Source organism: Typopeltis vanoorti, chromosome 2 (genome assembly GCF_054136105.1).
Source record: "Typopeltis vanoorti isolate ZY-2024b chromosome 2, IOZ_Tvanoo_1.0, whole genome shotgun sequence".
Classification (NCBI taxonomy): domain Eukaryota; kingdom Metazoa; phylum Arthropoda; class Arachnida; order Uropygi; family Thelyphonidae; genus Typopeltis; species Typopeltis vanoorti.
In genome coordinates, this window is record NC_143550.1 from 17,259,750 (window position 1) to 17,282,245 (window position 22,496).

Genomic DNA, 22,496 nt, shown 5'->3' on the forward strand with positions numbered 1-22,496 from the left:
CCCTCTACTTCAGTTGACCTCCAACCCAATACACAGTTTTGCAGATGACAGCACACTGCACTCCTTCCTTACATTTGATAAACCTTACCGTACACACCACAACTTCCCTTAATTCTGACCTCCAAGCTATTATCCAATGGGGCTCAGATAATTGTTAATGTCAATGCTAGTAAAACCCAGTTCTGTCTTATTTCTCACAAAAAAGAACCATTTTCCCTAGTATTTTTTTGATAACACTCAAATTCCCAAGCAAGATGAGATTTCTCTTCTCGGAATTACCCTGACATCAGGCCTCTCCTAGCATAAACACATCACAACCGCTGCATCCTCAGCTTCCAAAAAAACTAGGATTCCTCATTCTCTCAAGACATTACTTCCCCTCCAAACAGCTGTTAAACTTATACAAATCACAAATCCGCCCAGCTATCGAATACTGTTCTCACATTTGGAGTGAGGTTCCAAAAAACTCCCTCAAAATGCTTGACTCAATACAAAGGAGAGCAATTAGACTGATAAATGACCCATCTCTTACCAACTCATTCCCCTCACTTTCACATAGACGTTTGATCTCCACAATTTGTATATTCTATAAATATTTCCACGGGAAATCTGAAACAGCATCAATAATTCCCCCCCCCACTCTGTACTAAGCCCATTGGAACACGTACAGCTGCCACCCAACATCCTTTCACAGTACACCTTGAAACTCACAGAACAAGTTTGTTTCCTTTCCTCCTCTTGCATCCCCGCTACTGCTGTACTGTGGAACAGTCTTCCTCCTGACATATCTCCCAAGGAAATATATATATGCAGACTTTTAAATCGAATGTCAACAAGTTTCTCCTTTCCCAACCCACTACCCATATAAGTTACTAAAGTACTATAGGTTGATCAGCCAACCTCTCGTGTGTAGGCCCGACACAAAAAAAATATTTATTTTTTTCTTCTGCTAGTTTAGATATTGAATGCTAAGTGTAAAGTAAGCAATACTTTTGCTATGATTTATCATTCAAAATATGTATAGGTGAACATGTAAACAGTGAAATTTCATTTCCAAATTTTTCAAAATAGAATTAAAATTGTATTTCACTTCTGATGGCTAAACTCTCCCCCCTCCCCATCCCTGCAACCTTATCTCTCTCACACACAGCTATGTAACATAGCTGCACTTTCTTTTTGTTCGAATTCATTATCTTTCCAAAGTACCACATAATTTTAATTTTTCGATTCCCAAACTAAACTGTGATTATTATAAATTAGTACATTATTTAAATTAAGGGGATATTAAATCCCACATTGTTTTAAAACCGAATAAGAAACTCAAAGATTGAAATCAAAGAGTTTCATGCCAAATATAGTAACTATAAATGTATCGGCGACTACTAGCATAAGCTAAAGCACGTAGTTCAAGTACGTAGTACAAACTGGGGCAACTCGTTGCAAAGGTGGAGAAAGTTCTGATCGCTATTCTTAGTATTTTCCATAATGTAAAACCCATCTCCTAGGAGATGTATGATGTTATACATTATGGTGGGAGGTCACTACCCAGACCGGTTTCAATCTTTATTGAGATCTCATCAGTGAGTAGCTAGACCAAAGTATAATACTAAGGGTATAGCGAAAAGAACTTATATACTCTGCTATACGAGTTGTCAAAAAGGTGCATCCATAAATTATTTAAAGTAAAGAGCCAATAGGTTTGCCGAAATGAAGCCTATTGCTCTTTACTTTAAATAAATTAGTACATTTCGTATATTTTCTGATTTACATTATTTCCTGATTATTATAAATCAGGAAATGATGTGATATTGGGTAATTTGGGAAATTAATATTTAGAAAACACTGTCATCCTACAGAAGCAATTTCAGAATAAAACATTTTGAACATCTACTAAACAATCAGAAAGATGAAAAACAAAAAATAAATTTGTGTGTGTGAAATATTAAGCTATCGCTTGGGTTTTTTACTGTGACTACTGGGACGTGTTCTTTTTTCTTCTGTTTCTCAACAAGTGGTCAGTAATCTGTTAGCTTAAAGCCTGTTACTCAGGCAGAAAGCAATATTAGCTAGTATAGCCATGCCATAATTCATTTCTGAGATGGCAAACAGAAGCCTCAATAGCAGTAATGCTCTGGGTAAAAAAAAAAAAGAAAAGTAGAAGAGATACAGAAAAGCTAGAGCAACCTATCTTTCAGGTAGTTTTTGCTGTACTGATGATGGGTGAAATTGGTCTAGCTCTGAAGACAGCGATTCTGCCATAGTTTAGACATATCTTTGTGCAGAATATGGGTGATCATGACTGAAAGCACGCTAGCTTGTCCACGGTTTCCAGGAGAGTCAGAAATTACTGAAGACATTGACACTAGCAACATTTTAGTCTCCTTCCCTCTATTTCTAGACGATAATATTCTTTCATTCATAGTGGAACAGACTAACCTTTATGCTTGCCAACAACATCAGAAAGTTGAGTGTCATTCTCACAGTCAACTTTGGAGCCCAATGGATATTAATATGCTACTTATATTTATAACACTCTTGAAAGACACTGGTCTAAAGAATGGAAGCAGAACATTCTAATGTTTTGTGATGTTATGACTGAAAAACAAGTCAGTCTCATCATGAAGTGTTTGCATTTTCAGAATAATGTGAAATACGATCAGGCAACACATCCTTGCCCAGTCCACAACAAGATTTATGATTTTCTGATGGAAATTCATCAGAAATTTAGATCACTCTTACATTCTTGAGAGAGGCTTAAGGATTGATGAAAGCCATATACCATTCAAAGGCAGACTGAAATGTAAGCAATATATTCCCCAAAAGAAAGCAAAGTATGGGATAAAATTTTTTTATGCTCTGCAAAGCACAAAGTGTATTTCCAACATTATATGGGAAAGAAGACTGTATTCGAGCATGATATATATTCAGATCTCCCTTTGTTGATGCATGCAGTAATGCATTTACTAGGCCCCTTACTGGGGAAAGGTTACCGCATTACATCAGATAACTATTATATATGTTCTGAACTCGCTGATTTGCTTTTACAATATCGTACAGATAGTTATGGTACCATAAATGCAAAGAGGTAAGGCATGCCTCCCGATCTGGCATCAATAAAGCTATTGAAGGGGGAAATGCAAGCTTATCAGCGAGGGAGAGCCGTTGCACTATGTTGGAAGGGAAGAGAAAAAAAAAGATATTGGTTTTATACTGGTTTTGTTCAGTGGGGCAAAGTTTCTCATCTCAGTGCATCTAATGAATTTTACCTTTGCTTTTGACATGACTTTTTCTGGCACCTTTTTTAAACTACTTAAATACACAATATATCTATAAACATATCAGTAAATACACCAAAGACAATAATGCATTAGTTCATTCATTAGTAATGCAGAACCTTGAAAAAAACTGTTCTCAGTCAATACTGTCTTGAAAGCAAATTCAGATAATCTGTTATTTATTCAAGACTGATCTTACATCTTTGCCCATCTCCCCAATATCATTAATTTATAAATTAAGTTTTATTTTCAACTTGAAAACAGAACAGTTTGTTGTCTAAGGGACTGCAAAACCAGTAATAGACTTTGTCAGCAAACTCAAATATAGCAGGTAATGTTAACTTCAAATTTTCATTCACCGACACAGATTATCATATATACAAGATACACTTTTATTTCTGGCTAAATAAAGATATAAATTTTATTAAATGTTATTACGGATGTGTATGTTTTTAAGGTAGTTACAAATAAGCAGTAAAATTCAATAAATATCTGACACCCGATTCAACACAAGAAGTTTTTAATGAAAATATTATGCAAACAATTTTAAAAGTAGAAGTAAACTGCTAGTTATTAACATCTATTAAAATTATTAACCAGAAATAAAATATTAAGTAACCATTTCTTGTTTAACATATATTTTTCAATATAGTATTTAGATAAATCTAGATTCATCATCTCAGATCAAAGTCACTGGTATCTGAATAAATGGTAATTTTTGAATAACATAAAGATAACACATTTAGTTTCTTTTAGGTTTACAAGGTGATCAGTATACATTTTGGGGAAAATTATGGAGACAACTACCATGTTTGAGTAAAACTTTAGTTTAATACAGGGTGTCCCAAAATTCACGCAAGATTTAAATTTAGCACCATTTGTGAGGAAAAGTGTTGCCAACGAGAAAAAAAAAGACAGCGTGACAGCTGACAGTTCAGGGTTATTAAAAATGGAGCACTACATGAAAGAACAACGCATTTTCATTGTTGAGCAATATTTTAAAAATAATGAAGATTTGGCAGCTACAGTTTGCAATTTGCATACAAAATATGGTCGGAATAGTGATTTAATTTCATCAACTGTGAAAAGATTAATTAAAAATTCAAGGAAACTGGATCAATTAGTGATCTTATACACTCTGGCCGTCCTTCAACAAGTCGTTCAACAGAAAACATCGAAGCAGTTCATGAGAGTGTTGCTGAGAGTCCAGGAACATCAATTCCACACCGTGGTCTTAAATTGGGCATTTCGAGAAGCTCTCTACAGCGTATTCTCACGAAAGATTTGCATCTTTATGCTTACAAAGTTCAATTGACTCAAGAACTGAAGCCTACTGACCACACACAGCGAAGAGAGTTCGTTGAATGGATTATGGAACAACAACAAGTGGATGCTTATTTTTCGAACAAAATCATCTTCAGCGATGAGGCTCATTTTCATCTTGATGGCTTCGTTAATCGACAAAATTGTCACATTTGGGGTTCAGAAAATCCACGAGTGATTGTTGAGAAACAAATGCATCCACAACGTGTCACTGTTTGGTGCAGATTTTGGGCTGGAGGCATCATTGGTCCATTCTTCTTCGAAAATGCGGCTGGTAAGGCAATAACAGTTAATGGTGCTCGCTATCACGACATGATAATCCAGTTTTTTGTGGCTAAATTGCAAGATATGGATATGGACGACATGTGGTTTCAACAAGACAGTGCCACATGCCATACAGCCTGAGAAACAATTCGATTACTGCATGAGTCATTTCCTGGTCGTGTAATTTCTCGTTTTGGTGATCAGAATTGGCTGCCCAGATCATGTGACTTAACGCTGTTGGACTTTTTCTTTGGGATTTTTTTGAAGTCTAATTTTTAAGCCAACAAGCCCACGACCACCCACGCCTTGAAGGAGGAAATTGAGCACTGTATCAACAAAATTCAGCCACATTTATGCAAAATGGTCATGGAAAATTTTGATAAAAGAGTGCGTATGTGCCAGCAAGGCGCCGTGGAGGCCATTTACGATATGCTATTCCATGCATAACCTTATACTGTATACTTTATGAATCAATAAGAAATTACAATTTTTAATTAAAAACCTGTGTTTTCTATCAAAATTACTTCTTGCGTGAATTTTGGGACACCCTGTATAAACTAAAATCAACACTCGACGTTTCGACCTTCATATCAAGGTCATCTTCTGGAGCATATACACTATATACAGAGAAACACGCTGCACTACAATCCACATGGTTTGCTAAAGTTACTGACCAACCGTTACAACAATAAATGATATTGGCCTGACCTCTGGTGAAAAAAAAAAAACCTTTACTACATAAACGCTAGAGTCCTATTATTATGTATTGGTTACAAAATTACACTGGGCAGGAGAGCAGCATGTTTATATATATTAAAAACATGATTATACATTTAAATTTCAACCAGTTGGTATGGAATAGTTTCCAATACTAGCTGAAGATTGCTTAGAGTCCTAAAGTTTGTGTACTTTAGGAACACCATATATTCTGGGAGAACGGGCGTAATGGGGTATAAGTTTTTTCACTGTGTCTGACGACCAAGAAGTGACGGACTTAAGTAATTTCTCAGTTTTTTTTTTCTTTATTCTGTTAGTTGGGTTATAGTTTACAAGCTGATAGGTGCTGTTATCGGAAACTAGTTGAATCATCTGATGGATGGATGGATGTTGACCTGTCAAGGACGACAGTGGCATTACCTTTATCCAATTTTTATCATCCTTGACAGGACTACATAGATCCATCAGATGAATCAACTAGTCTCCGATAACAGCACCTATCAGCTTGTAAACTATAACCCAACTAATAGAATAAAGAAAAAAAAAACTGAGAAATTACTTAAGTCCGTCACTACTTGGCTGTCAGACACAGTGAAAAAACTTATACCCCATTATGCCCGTTCTCCCAGAATATATGGTGTTCCTAAAGTACACAAACAAAATGTGCTGCTTCGGCCGATAGTTGAAGGTACATAGCCCTATTTATCACCTAGCCAAGAAATTAGCGTCAACACTCAAGGAGTTGGTAGGTCATCCCCCCTCCTATATAAAGAACACACAATACTTTATAAATAAAATTAAAATCACAACATTTGGCAAAGATGATTTATTAGTCAGTTTCGACGTCTCTGCCCTTTTCACAAATGTCCCAATCAATGACACAATTCTCATCCCATGGAACAAATTTACAATGACATTACGGCCCTCTTTGTCCACATACTACATTCTGGTTACTTCATGTGGCAAAATAAATTTTACCTACAAAAAGAGGGTATGGCCATGGGCTCACCACTATTCCCCCCACCAACTGCTAACTTTTATATAGAAGCTTTTGAGCAAAGTGCTCTTGATTCCTTCACTCTAAAACCTACAGTGTGGCTTAGATACATTGACGATGTTTTCGTCATCTGGCCACATGGGCGACAAACATTAAACACATTCCTTAACCACCTGAACAAACAACATGAACTCTGATTTTCAATTTACTATCGAAACTGAAAATCAGAACTTGCTCCTGTTCCTGGATACACTGGTCACACGTCTTCCTTCAGACGATCTATCCTTCATGGTCTACTGCAAACCGACACATACTGGCCAATACATACATGCTAAATCATACCATCACAAAAATATGGAGTCATTAGCATCCTTAAAATCAGAGCTATAACAATTTGCTCTAATCAGCAAACTCTTAAACAAGAATTAAAAATTATTAGCAGCAGGTATATAAATAATGACTATAACAAAAATACTATTAATAAAGTTCTTCATAAAACTTCATCAAAAAAGAGCAATCGCATACATTAAAGGGCTATCAGAAAAAATCAACAGAATCCTACACAATTATAATCTCAATGCCACCTTTAAACCACCTACAAAACTAAAAAACATATTCAACTCCTATTACATTATGCTGCTTAAGGGTCAAAGCAGTATAACTGAGAGCAGACCTCTACATAGCCTTTAAAGGAATGCGGAGAACCGACCAGGGCCTCTGACCTAATGTCCAATTCTCACCTTCTCAGGGTGCACCCTGTTGGGTATCTATTTGGATACTGAACGAACGAGGATGGGCTGGCAATTTGGGATTTAGCCGAACAAATTGTATTCTTATTGGTTAAACCAAAATAAAAAATGATGGTACAACATGACAAAATTTCATGCCGGCTGGGGCGTCGCCCGGTTAAACAAGGCCCCCATTGTTTTCGCCAGGGAACCAGGCCGAACAGCGAAAAGTCAGCTACTGGAACAAATCTAAAAACAAACCCCAACTCAACATCACCAGCGATAAAGATCGGTACTATCAACATAAGAAGCCTGAATGGCAAACTAGTTGAGGAATTAGATAGTACCAGATCGACATAATAGGGGTGACTGAAACAAAAAAGACAAAAACTGGTGAGATCTTTCTGTGCAATAAATACAAAATGTTATATTCAGGCAATGACAATCAAGGAAAAGAAGGAGAAGCCATAGTATTCAACACAAAATACGACGCTAATCTTCTTGAATGGCAGCCAGTCTCAAGTAGAGTAATGTGGGCAAATATGAGAATGGGGAACTGGACAATGAGACTTATTTGTGCCTATGGCCCCACAGAAGGTTCTACTAAGGTAGAAGTGGAGGAATTTTTTGAGGCTTTAGAAAAAGCAACTGACACAATGAAAAAGGAAAAGTTGGTCCTTGTTGGGGATCTAAACAGCAGAGTAGGAAATGATTGTGAGACATACAAAAATATTTTGGGAAAATTTGGAGAAAAGAGGAAAGCTAATAATAATGGGAAATATCTGTTGGATTTCTGCTCAGGACATGGAACACCATGTTCCAACATAAAAATGTGCACAAATTCACATGGAGAGAAGAGGCTAGGAATAAGAAAAGTCTCATTAACTATGTTATTGTTGATAGAGATGTTTTCTCTCTGGTGCAGGACACCAGAGTGTACAGAGGATTTGAAATTGGAAGTGATCACTATTTAGTCTTGAGCAGGATAAAATTGAATTTCATATTGAAAAGACTAACAAGATGAACTGTAGAGTAAAATACACAAAGATTATTGAAGAAAAAATGAAAGTGTTTGAGAAAAGGAATCAAACCTTGGAGATTCAGTGGCAAACTCTGAAGAAAACATTGATTGATTCTGCCAGAGAGGCATGTGGTGAGGTTATCTGCAAAGATAAAAAAATCAGAACTACCTGGCAGACATAGGAAGTTAAAAAGGCAGTGAAGGAAAAGAAGAAAGCATATCAAAAGTTCCTGTCAAATAAATCAGCTTGTGCTCTTAGAGAATACAGAGACAAATGCAAGAATACTAAACACTGTGTAAAACTAGCTAAACAAAAGTCATGGGAGGAGTTTGGCAAGAATATAGAAAATAAATATCAAGAAGGTGGCAGAATATTCTGGAGGTGGTTGAAGAAGCTTAGGAATGGAGGAAAGAGTGCTGTAAAAGGAATTAGAGATGATAAAGGTGACATGAAAACAGGAGAAAAAGATATCCTTGAAGTATGGAGTAATTACTTTGAAAAACTGCTAAATGAAACAAGCAGTGATGACAGCACAGTGGTAAAAAACACTGACCAGGCATGCAGTCAGGAATACATATCCATACTTGAAGTAGAAAAAGCCATCAAAGGCTTGAAATGTGGAAAGACAGCAGAGGTAGATGATATTCAACCAGAAATGCTGAAGTATGGTGGTATAAACGTCTTACAGTGGCTGCACTGCATAGTTCAGAAAGCCTGGACAGAGGGACGAATTCCTGATGATTGGAGTAGAGCTCTCATAGTACCCATAAATAAAAAGGGAAATAAAACTGAATGTGAGAATTACAGAGGTATTTCCCTACTGAGTGTTCCTGGGAAGATCTATGCAAGTATACTTGAGAAACAGTTGAGAAGAATTGTGGAAGAAAAGCTTGGTGAAGAACAAGCTGGATTCAGGCCAAATAGAGGCTGTCAGGATCAGATCTTCACTTTATGACAAATAGTCGAGAAAGCATGGGAATATAACAGAGATCTGTATTTAGATTTTGTTGATTTGGAAAAGGCATTTGACAAGGTGTCAAGAGAGAAGCTATTCAATATGCTACAGTTACATGGTGTCGATGGGGCATTATATCAAGCAACAGTTAGTCTTTATTTGAGTTGTAAGCCAGCAGTTAGAATTGAAGGAAGTACAGGAAGATGGTTTAATGTTAAATCTGGTGTGAGACAAGGATGTACATTATCCCCTCTGTTATTCATTATCTATATGGATCACATTATGAAGGAAAGTGGTATTAAACATGATATCAAAATTGGAGATGTTAATATCAGCTCTTTGCTTTATGCGGATGATGTTATACATCTAAATAAATCCACTACAAGTCTGCAAGATTCTCTTACTAAATTGAATAGCTGTTGTAATAGATATGGTATGAAGGTCAGCAATAAAAAGACAAAGACAATGAAAATAGGCAGAATCATTGAAAATGTCAACTGTGTTATGAATGGAGAACCTGTAGAACAAGTGAAACATTTCAGCTACTTAGGCACGCTTTTTACTGAAGATGGTAAATTAAATATAGAAATAGACAACAGAATCAGCAAAGCTGGTATGGTAGGAAGTCAACTGAATAAATTCATATGGAATAAGAGAGAAATTAGTCAGAACACTAAATTAGCTGTATACAAGACAGTGTTCAAACTAGTTTTAACTTATGGATCTGAGAGCTGGGTCAGAAGTAAAACACTTGACCAAAGACTAGAGACCGCAGATATGAGAGTCCTGAGAAAGATTATAGGCGTGAACAGATGGCATCAATGGCAATATCATATTAAAAATGAAGATATTAGGAAAGAACTTGACATTGTCAACATCCAGGAATGCGTTAGCAGAGCTAATCTCAGGTGGAATGGTCACTTAAACAGAATGGGCGAAGAAAGATTAGCAAAACAAGTATTCTCTGCCAGGTTGGCAGCAAAACGACCCAGAGGAAGACCAAGATGTAGGTGGATTGATATGGTACAAAGTGCCTTAGACGATAGAAATATCATCATCATCATCATCATCAAATTCCTGCCATGTACCCTCAAGGGGTGTACAGGATATGACAGTACTACATGAAAAAATTACATCATTACTAACTTCGTATCTACAATTTTTCTCCAAATCAGTCTGTTACTTGTCAAGACTCCAACATTATCAGATCTTATATTTCTATCGTCTAAGGCACTTTGTACCGTATCAATCCACCTATATCTTGGTCTTCCTATGGGTCGTTTTCCTGCCAACCTGGCAGAGAACACTTGTTTTGCTAATCTTTCCACTCCCATTCTATTTAAGTGACCATACCATCTGAGATTAGCTCTGCTAACGCATTCATGGATGCTGACAATGTCAAGTTCTTTCCTAATATCCTCATTTTTAATATGATATTGCCATTGATGCCATCTGTTCACGCCTCTAATCTTTCTCAGGACTCTCATATCTGCGGTCTCTAGTCTTTGGTCAAGTGTTTTACTTCTGACCCAGCTCTCAGATCCATAAGTTAAAATTGGTTTGAACACAGTCTTGTATACAGCTAATTTAGTGTTCCGACTAATTTCTTTCTTATTCCATATGAATTTATTCAATTGACTTCCCACGATACCAGCTTTGCTGATTCTGTTGTCTATTTCTATATTTAGTTTACCATCTTCAGTAAAAATTGTGCCTAAGTAGCTGAAATGTTTTACTTGTTCCACAGGTTCTCCATTCACAACACAGTTGACATTTTCAATGATTCTGCCTATTTTCATTGTCTTTGTCTTTTTATTTCTGACCTTCATACCATATCTATTACAACAGCTATTCAATTTAGTCAGAGAATCTTGCAGACTTGTAGCGGATTTATTTAGAAGTATAACATCATCCGCATAAAGCAAAGAGCTGACATTAACATCTCCAATTTTGATATCAGGTTTAATACCACATTCCTTCATAATGTGATCCATATAGATAATGAATAACAGAGGGGATATACATCCTTGTCTCACACCAGATTTAACATTAAACCATCTTCCTGTACTTCCTTCAATTCTAACTGCTGACTCACAACTCAAATAAAGACTAAGTATTGCTTGATATAATGCCCCATTGACACCATATAACTGCAGCGTATTGAATAGCTTCTCTCTTGGCACCTTGTCATATGCCTTTTCCAAATCGACAAAACTTAATTACAGATCTCTGTTATATTCCCATGCTTTCTCGACTATTTGTCGTAAAGTGAAGATCTGATCCTGACAGCCTCTATTTGGCCTGAATCCAGCTTGTTCTTCACCAAGCTTTTCTTCCACAATTCTTCTCAACCGTTTCTCAAGTATACTTGCATAGATCTTGCGAGGAACACTCAGTAGGGAAATACCTCTGTAATTCTCACATTCAGTTTTATTTCCCTTTTTATATATGGGTACTATGAGAGCTCTACTCCAATCATCTGGAATTCGTCCCTCTGTCCAGGCTTTCTGAACTATGCAGTGCAGCCACTGTAAGACTCTTATACCACCATACTTCAGCATTTCTGGTCGAATATCATCTACTCTTGCTGCCTTTCCACATTTCAAGCCTTTGATGGCTTTTTCTACTTCAAGTATGGATATGTATTCCTGACTGCATGCCTGGTCAGTGTTTTTTATCACTGTGCTGTCATCACTGCTTGTTTCATTTAGCAGTTTTTCAAAGTAATTACTCCATACTTCAAGGATACCTTTTTCTCCTGTTTTCATTTCACTTTTATCATCTCTAATTCCTTTTACAGCACTCTTTCCTCCATTCCTAAGCTTCTTCAACAACCTCCAGAATATTTTGCCACCTTCTTGATATTTATTTTCTATATTCTTGCCAAAGTCCTCCCATGACTTTTGTTTAGCTAGTTTTACACACTGTTTAGCTTTCTTACATTTGTCTCTGTATTCTGTAAGAGTAAAAGCTGACTTATTTGCCAGGAACTTTTGATATGCTTTCTTCTTTTCCTTCACTGCCTCTTTAACTTCCTGTGTCCACCAGGGAGTTCTGATTTTTTATCTTTGCACACAACCTCACCACATGCCTCTCTGGCAGAATCAATCAATGTTTTTTCCTTCAGAGTTTGCCACTGAATCTCCAACGTTTGATTCCTGTTCTCAAACTCTTTCATTTTCTTTTCAATAATATTTCTGTATTTTAGTCTACACTTTACATCTGAGAGCTGCTCAACTTTTATTCGCTTTAAAACTTTCTTACATGTTATTCTTTTCAATATGAAATTCAATTTTATCCTGCTCAAGACTAAATAGTGATCACTTCCAATTTCAAATCCTCTGTACACTCTGGTGTCCTGCACCAGGGAGAAAACATCACTATCAACAATAACATAGTCAATGAGACTTTTCTTATTCCTAGCCTCTTCTGTCCATGTGAATTTGTGCACATTTTTATGTTGGAACATGGTGTTAGTAATAACCAGTCCATGTCCTGAGCAGAAATCTAACAGATATTTGCCATTATTATTAGCTTTGCTCTTTTCTCCAAATTTTCCCAAAATATTTTTGTATGTCTCACAATCATTTCCTACTCTACTATTTAGATCCCCAACAAGGACCAACTTTTCATTTTTCATTGTGTCAGTTGCTTTTTCTAAAGCCTCAAAAAATTCCTCCACTTCTACCTTAGTAGAACCTTCTGTGGGACCATAGGCACAAATAAGTCTCATTGTCCAGTTCCCCATTCTCATATTTGCCCACATTACTCTACTTGAGACTGACTGCCATTCAAGAAGATTAGCCTCGTATTTTGTGTTGAATACTATGGCTACTCCTTCTTTTCCTTGATTGTTATTGCCTGAATATAACATTTTGTATTTATTGCTCAGAAAGATCTCACCAGTTTTGGTCTTTTTTGTTTCAGTCACCCCTATTATGTCGATCTGGTACTTATCTAATTCCTCAGCTAGCTCCATTTCTTTGCCATTCAGGCTTCTTACGTTGATAGTACCGATCTTTAACTCTGGTGATGTTGAGTTGGGGTTTGTTTTCAGATTTGTTCCAGTAGCTGACTTTTCGCTGTTCGCCCTGGTTCCCTGGCGAAAACAACGGGGGCCTTGTTTAACCGGCTGACGCCCCAGCCGGCATGAAATTTTGTCATGTTGTACCATCATTTTTTATTTTGGTTTAACCAATAAGAATACAATTTGGTCGGCTAAATCCCAAGTTGCCAGCCCATCCTCGTTCGTTCAGTATCAAAGTAGATACCCAACAGGGTGCACCACGAGAAGGTGAGGATTGGACATTAGGTCAGTTCTCCGCATTCCCTTAAAGGCTATGTGGAGGTCTCCTCTCACTTATACAGCTTTGACCCTTAAGCACCCCCCCAGCTGGTGCATTTGAGCATTACCTATTCCTAGTCTATAAGTCAAGGCAAATAGAAATATAAGATCTGATAATGTTGTAGTCTTGACAAGTAACAGACTGATTTGGAGGAAAATTGTAGATAGGAAGTTAGTAATGATGTAATTTTTTCATGTAGTACTGTCATATCCTGTACACACCTTGAGGGTACATGGCAGGAATTTGATGATGATGAAATAAAAAACTCCTGTTACATTTACGGCTATTTTGCCTGCTTCTATTTTGCCAACTCCTCTAAGGATCCTCTCCTCCCATTGCCACATCCTGGAGTTTAATGCATCTACTGCACCTGTAACTTACCTTATATTGGTGAAACTAGACATACAATCCCTATCTGTAAAAAAGAACACATAAGACACATTAAATATAACAATTTTGGTGAAGCAGGCCTCTCAGATCACGTTCTCAACACCTTACACCAAATTGATTGGAAAAGTACCTGCTCTTTGCACGATACAAAAACCTGGTTTAAAAGAAAATTTAAAGAAGCCTGCAAAATTCCGATAAACCACCCTAATATCAACAATAATAGTGGCATGAAAATTCCAAGAATCTGGATGGCACATATTCAGCCTACTTAATACTTAGTATCTAGCATACTAAATATGCTAGATACTAGTATTGGAAACTATTCCATACCAACTGGTTGAAATTTAAATGTATAATCATGTTTTTAATATATATATATAAACATTCTGCTCTCTAGCCCAATGTAATTTTGTAACCAATAGATAATAATAGGACTCTAGCGTTGATAGTAAAGGTTTTTTTTTTTCACCAGAAGTCAGGACAATAATTGTTGTAACGGTTGGTCAGTAACTTTAGCATACCATGTAGATTGTAGTGCAGTGTATTTAGTGTATATGCTCCAGAAGATGATCTTGATATGAAGGTCAAAACGCCGAGTGTTGATTTTGGTTTATATTAAATTAAAGGTTTACTCAAACATGGTAGTTGTCTCCATAATTTTCCCAAAAATGTATAACACATTTAGATTTTACTTAACTCAAAAAATATAAAAGACGACTTACTGACAGTAGCAAGACGGGATGACAAACTTTTAAAATTTTCACCAAGAATATAAACTTTGAAATCACGTCCTAGAACTTCTCCAGTACTTGTTAAATTTTCAGGAAGGGAGGTACGAAGAGGAAGCCATGCATCAAATTCTGATCTCCAATTCTGAATTGTATTGATTGGCACTATACAGAGAATATTCCGTGCTGGTGTGTGTCTTACAAAGACATCAATAAATGATATGACCTTGAGAGGGGGAAAAAAGAGCATTCGTAAGAAATTATCAGTAGAAAATGTACTGAAAAATTTTTAAATGAAATTCTAAAAAAAGACACCTGGGCTTGGAAAATTTCTTTTTGTCAAAACATTCTGAAAGTGGCTGACTGCCATATGTTACTCCCATAATCATGAGAGTACCATCAACTTTTTTTTTTTTTTGGTAATGATGATTAAATTTTAGAAGAGTAAATTGATCACAAGATAACATCACTATTTCAGTTTAAACAACATAGGGAAATTAATTAAAAGTGTGTCAAAGCAGCTTTATTAGGATTTATTGATCCCATATACAAGAAGTCTGGGGAACTATAGGCACATTAGAGCCAAGTGGGGTGCAGATAAGGATGGAGATACAAGTTTGGAGAGGTTTTTTTTAAAGAGTTTGAGGTTGTAGCTGTTTGGGAATACTCCTTCAAAAAAGGCTATTCCAGTGGATGAAATAAAAGATGATGAATGGAAGCAGATTCGATTTGTTTGCAGTTGCACGGTAAAGGGATGCCAGGCAGCTGCAGCTCTTGTATTAACAAGAGCAACAGAAAGTGAAGGAATGATGGTTACCAATTTACTGGAGCAGTGACCATGGAAATATCTGCAGAATATAGACACAGTTGAAACAATGCCTCTGTAAGAGAGGGATCCTCTATGAGGATCCCTCTCCACACCTCTAGATGGCATCAAGGATTTTAAGGGAAGTTTTAAGTGCAGCATTCCAAACATATAAGCAGTATTCTAAACATGGATGGATTTGAGATGTGCATATGAGCCGTTGTTTTTGAAAGTGGTATAAGTCCATTTATTCATACATTGAAATCCTTAAATTGAGATATTTAAGGATTTGCATTTGAATCACTAAGAAAATATTGGCAAATGTTAATAAATTTTGATTAATTTATGAGGGTATTGTACACCATTGACTGTGTTATTAAAAATATAAAAAGATGACATATATGTCTCACTAAAATATTCTTTACTATCATTAACTTGTTTTTTCCCAAAAATGGACTTTCAAAAAAAAAAAAAAAAAAAACGGCTCATATAGTGAAGAGTTGGTTGGGTGTAAAGTAGGCTCTTGAATGAAACAGAATGCCAAGTTTCTCAAAAGAAACTTGGCATTCTATTTCATTCAACAGCTTCTTAAGCATTTTTGCTGAAGAGGCTATTGATGTGATGTGTTTATGCCAGGAACGACCAAAGGCAAATGTTAGTCCAAGCAAAAAGATCTGATCTTGTTTAGTGATTTGCATATTACTGGGGGATAAGGATAAGTGAGCTGGGATCTCTTTTGTACGAGAAAAGGCAAGACTGTTTTGGTAGCATTGAATATAACAAGGTTGTATGTGCTCCAATGGAGGATAGTATGTAGATCAATGTTTAAAGGCACTAGTTGTAGATGATCTTGTAGCCTGGGATGTCAGAGTACTGTATGGTTTGTCAAATGAATAGGATTTGGTTTATAGTTTATTTGGCACAAAAACAAGGTCATACTGTGCCATACTAAAGGTTACAGCTATACATAAGCAGTTAAAGAAAATTGTAAACAATATGCCTGTACAAAAATTAAGTTATACAAAGTAGCATCTACAGATAAACAGAATTGCTGCAGAGGGCGCAGCAACACACAAGGTCGTAGGTTACAGTAGTACAGAAATAGTCAACAATACAAGTTAATGAACAAAATGCATGTACAAAACACATTATAATAAATGTTTTTACAACAGTACATAAATATGCAAAAAGGAATTATTATACAATATGCATGCATAAAAATTAAATTTAGCAATGTGGTAACTACATATAAACAAAATTACAAGAAGGTTACACAAATATATAAGGTGTCCTACAGCAATGCATAATTAGTCAAAAAATAAACTAGTAAATGATATGCACCAAAAGTTAAGTTAAACAATGCAGTATCTACATATAAACAAAATTACTGCAGAGTATACAGCAGTACAAATGAATGCACAAAAGGCATGTACAAAACCAAGCCAAGTAATACAGTATCTACATATAGATAAGATTACAACAAATGTTATTACAGTAATACATAAAGAATCAAAAAGGAATTCTTACACAATATGTATGCATAAAAATTAAGTTTAGCAATAAGGTATTTACATATTAACAAAATTACAACAAAGTTACACAAATATACAATATTACTATATACAAATATACAAGGCTACAGCAACACATAATTGGTCAAAAATTAAACTAATAAATAATATATATATTTATGTACAAAAGTTAAGCAACAAACAAAATTACAGTCAAATGTGTTTGTAAAATTAATTCTTTGTAAAAAATTAAAAACATCATGCAATTTGCCTGAGTCTGCTAACATTTTTACCTATCTAGCACTTGGCTAGATATGTAAAAATTTCATTACGTGTAAAGTGCTGGCACTCCACCAGAATATGACAAATAGTGAGATGTGTACTGCATTTTTCACACATGAGACGGTCATCAGCCTTCAGTAAATAAGAATGTATAAGATGACTGTAACCTATGCGGAGCCTAGCAAAAAATCTTCTCTTCATACATTGACTAGAATACCAATGCTTAATTTCACGTTTAATGTCACATGATTTGCTTGTCAATGCTTCCTGCCATGATGACTCCAATTGAGCGATTAGCTTTGATCTTATAAATTGTCTGTAGTATGTATATGGCAGTGGTGTTCAACTTTTTTACTACGCGAGCTACTTTTCTATAAAAAGTTATTCGGCAATCTACTCTCTTATATAGATCACGTTCCTCCAACCTGATATCTGATTACGCACAAATAAACAACTAAAAACTTTATTTGTATATTTAAAAATTTATTTATCAATTTTAATTATTTTAATACAACAAAAAAAAAAAAAAAATATATATATATATATATATATATTGGAATAAAATATTTATTTCTCTATTTTGGAAAACCAAAGTTAGAAAAAACAACAGATTGATTACAAACTCACAAGTTACAGGAAATGCTGGTTGATTTAAAAAAAAAAAAAAGTTAATGTGAAATTTGGCATCGTTTGGACTTTGCAATATTTTCATAGTCAAGTTGATATGAATAAGTGGCCAACTGCAGACAATCATCCAAATGATTATTTGTAATTTAGTTTCTTAATTGGTTTTTTATGACGGTCATATTTGAAAAAGCGGATTCTGACAAGTATGTCGATCTGAAACACGACAGAATTTTTCGAGCAATATCAGTTAATATTGGGAATTTTTCATGTGCATACTTCCAAATGACTTCATTGTTTATTGATTTTAAATGTAAACTATTCTGAATGTTTATTATCTCAGGTTCTACTTCAGCTTGATTTATATCAAACAGCCCACTAATTTTATTTGAAATTTTTGTGATGTTCAAGTTTTCTTGAAATGGATTATTGATAAAAGATACAATCATTTCAGTTTTATTAAAATCTTAAAATCTTGAATTTATTTCTTCATCAACTAATTCTATTTCACGAATAAATTCTTTTAAATCGTAGCAAAGGATTTCTTGATTTTGTTTAAAAAATTTTAATAAATATGGGAGATGTCTAAATTTGCGGTCATTTATATTTTTCTTTAATAAAAGTAAGTATTTTTGGAAAGTTTTTTATTGAACTTAACATGTCAATTAAATTTTTATTTCTACCTTGTAACTCTAAATTTAAATTGCTTAATTTCGTACAGAAATCTACTAAAAATGATAAGTGTAACAACCATCTTTTATCACTCAATTGTGGATAAATATCTCCTTTTTCACCAAGAAAATTTTTTATATCTTTAATTAATACAAGAAATCTTTCTAAAATTTGACTTCTGCTGAGCCAGCAAACATTATTGTACAACAGAAGTTCTCTATCATCATCTGCCTGTAATTTAAATAACTGCCGTTACAGGGCTTTTCCTCAAACAGATGTTACAATTTTAAATGTAATATCCAAAACATCTTTTGTGTTTAATCTTTTACTACACAGTACTTGTTGGTGGATAATACAGTGGTAAGTTAAAAAATCGGGATATTTGTCATCGTTTTTACATGATGAAATGAAGCCTGATTTATTACCTATCATTGCAGGAGCACCATCAGTAGTAATAAACACAAGTTTAAAAAGCAGAAGTTTGTGTTATTTCACAAATGCCGAAAAAATGTCTTCTCCCCTAGTCCTTCCCAATAATGGTATAATTTTCAAAAGTTCTTCTTTATTTGAATAATCTTGAAATACCATGCGAATAAATACCATTAACTGAGCAATATCAGTGAAGTATTTTGATTCATCAAATTGTAATGAAAACGCAACACACTGGTGAATGTCTGATTAACCTGGCCTGGAAAATTTTCTCCGGCAATTGGAACTCTTGCTTTTGGCAATTTGAAACCTTGTCTGTGGCCTAGAAGTAGTCTCTCTCTCTCTAGTGACGTCTCGAACCGAGAAGCTCCTTTCTGGAAGTGGGGACCTCCTCTCTCAAGCAACGTGGATTCGGGCAGTCTCTCTGACAGCGACTCTGGACCGGGCAGCCTCCTCTCTGACAGCAATTCTGGAACCGGGACCCGTTCTGCTTGCTTCAGTCCCTTTTTATTAGGCCTCCTCTGAGACCTCGCATGAAGTTTGGCAACCCCCACAGAATCGGTGTAAGTCTTTCATCTTAAGTTTCAAGTTCGATGTGCCTTTTTTTCTCCTCCACTTTCTTTTGATTGTAAGTTACCGGCCATCGGAAAGTTGTTTGAACTCTTTCTGACTGACTTCGGAGATGTTTACACTTAGAGTCTGTAAGCCTCTCTCATACATACATGTTTCAATAACAATCTTTCTAATGCTGCCATGTACAGATTCGGCGACAAAAACATTGCCTTTGTTTTTAACACTCTAAGATATTCTTATTAAAGCAGTATATACAGTTAGCTTCAAAAGAGTTATTTACAAAAACATCTAATACAAACTATACTGAGACAAACAAAGTTTATTTTTTTACAATATTCACATGGGACTTAACCTAAGTAAAAAATCGATGTAATGTGCTTTGGAATATTTAATATTTAAGCTACAATCGAGTTTTTACACTTTGCTTATAATCGTATTCACTCAGCTCGCTGTTTGACTTCCACTGATCCAAATTAATTCATTTACCCGAACTTATAAGAAAATTACTGATTTGACAATTTTAATGAAAAATAAATAAATAATAGCAATACACTTGTGGCTAGGAATTTGGCACAACTGAACATCAAAATTAAAGATTGTCATTTTGTAAAACAGGTGTAACACCTCATAAAGTACTGGATGTGGATTATACATAGGAGAGGAGACAGCCTGTAAAGAGCTCAATGAGTCTGTATAAATTATACACCTTTGGTAGCAGTTTTCTTTTATATGCACAAGTGCAAGCTGAATGGCATGTAACTCTCCTGTATAACTCCTGCAATCAGGTGGGATCTGGTTGGAAATAATCTTCTTCTTCTTCTTCTGCAGCTTCTCCCACTTAAGTGGGGTCATTGTTTGTAATGAGTCTCCTCCACACCTTCCTGTCTTGAGCTGTCACCACATCCAAGTTATTCATCTTCAACTCCTCTTCTACCACCTCCCTCCATCTCTTCTATGGCCGCCCACGCTTCCGCCTTCCTTGCACATCCATCTGCATGACCCTTCTTCCCACATATTCGTCCTCCCTCCTCATCACATGACCAAACCATCTCAACCTTGCCTCCTGTATTTTCGTTCCTAAGTTCGTAACTTTCACTGTTCCCCTCACATAGTCATTTCTCAGACCATCCTTTCTGGTCACACCACACATCCACCTAAGCATTCTCATCTCTGCTACTTCCATCCTGCTGATGTTATTTTTCTCAGGGCCACAGTTTCTATAGCACATGTCATAGCTGGCCTCACTGCTGTCCTATAAATTTTGCCTTTCAGATTGATCGGCACCCTCTTATCGCATAACACTCCAGCTATCTCCCTCCAGTTCCTTCAACCCGCTTGTATCCTGCATCCCACTTCCTTCTCAGCTCCTCCATCTTCTTCCACTGTTGAACCTAAGTATCTAAAGTCTCTCACCTTCCTGATGACATTTCCTTCCAGCTCCAGATCTGTTTCCTGGCCGCCACCGCCCCCTGCGCAACACATATACTCTTACTTCTGCTCAGTCTCATACCTCTCCCTTCCAGTACTTTTCTCCATCTTTCCAGTTTAGTTCCCGCTTCTTCTCTTGAATCTACACAGAGCAAGATGTCATCTGCATACAACATTTTCCAAGGCACATCTTCTCTCACCTCCTCTGTTACCACCTCCATCACAATATTAAACAGAAACGGACTTAATGCTGACCCTTGATGCAAGCCAACTGTTACTTGAAAACTTTCTGTCTGTCCCAAACAGGTCTGAACACTTGTCTTCACATTTCTGTACATTTCCCGCACCAACCTGACATATTTCTCTGGCACCTTCTTCTCCCTCAGACACCTCCAGACTTCTTGCCTTGGCACTCTATCGTATGCTTTCTCCAGATCAATAAATACCAGATGTAGCTCCCTTTGTTTCTCTCGATATTTTTCCATCATCTGTCATAACCCAAAGATAGCATCTGTTGTTGATCTACCAGGCATGAAGCCAAATTGTTCCTTTGCAATCTCCACCTCCTTCCACAATCTACCATCAAGAACCCTTTCTAGGATCTTCATTGTGTGGGACATCAACTTTATTCCTCTGTAATTTTTACAGTCTTGTGCATCCCCTTTACCCTTGTAGATGGGAACAAGAGTACTCTCCCTCCATTCCTCGGGTATATTTTCCTGTTGGCAAACTTTCATGAATAGGTCCCACAGCAGGTCAATTCCCTCTTCCCCAAGTGTCATAATAATAATGTCAGGAAACACAGCAGCACTGCCAACAGAGGTATTAGTTCTTGAACCATCAGTATAGATGGGCAAGAAATCAGTGTGTACTATTCTGTGTGCATTAAACAATTGCAGGTAGACAGATGGAGTATAGACTCCATCTGTCTATTGGCAGATATATTTGGCAGATGTTTCTGCCAAATATATTGTATATATTTGGCAGAAACATTTGTCTCTTTTTTAAGAGACAAATGTTTCTGCCAAAGTGATAGAGCCAGTTCATTTGCCTCAACATAAGGACTTTGAGTGATGTGGGAAAGGCACCAGTAGCTATCCATGTACCCTGATGATGGATGGAATCCAACCATCGCAGGTTACTCTGTCTTTCAAGAGCAAAACCATAGACTTGGGCCCCATAATCCAGCTTTGAACATATAAGTGTATGATAAAGATGGAGCAATGAAGATCAATCAGCACCCCACTCAGTAGAGGATAGCGTGCGAAGGAGGTTCAACGCTCTCTTGCACTTTTCTCTTAGTTGACTTAGTTGAATGTGTGCTAGAAATGTAAGTTTTCTGTCAAAGATGACTTCGAAGAATTTGGCTTCTGTAGCGACTGGGATAACAATGTATCCTATTCTTAATTCAGGATCTTAGTGAAGAA

General features: G+C 36.1%; 1 protein-coding gene across 2 annotated transcripts in view; it reads right to left on the reverse strand.

Moving 5' to 3' along the window:
* Positions 1 to 22,496, reverse strand: part of LOC150108851 (helicase ARIP4) — a 619,923-nt gene that overhangs the window by 435,813 nt on the left and 161,614 nt on the right. For both annotated transcript variants that reach the window (XM_090403746.1, XM_090403737.1), the window contains one exon: positions 14,740 to 14,971. In XM_090403746.1, coding sequence (XP_090259872.1) covers positions 14,740 to 14,971 — 232 coding nt within the window. The remainder of the gene's footprint in view (positions 1 to 14,739; positions 14,972 to 22,496) is intronic.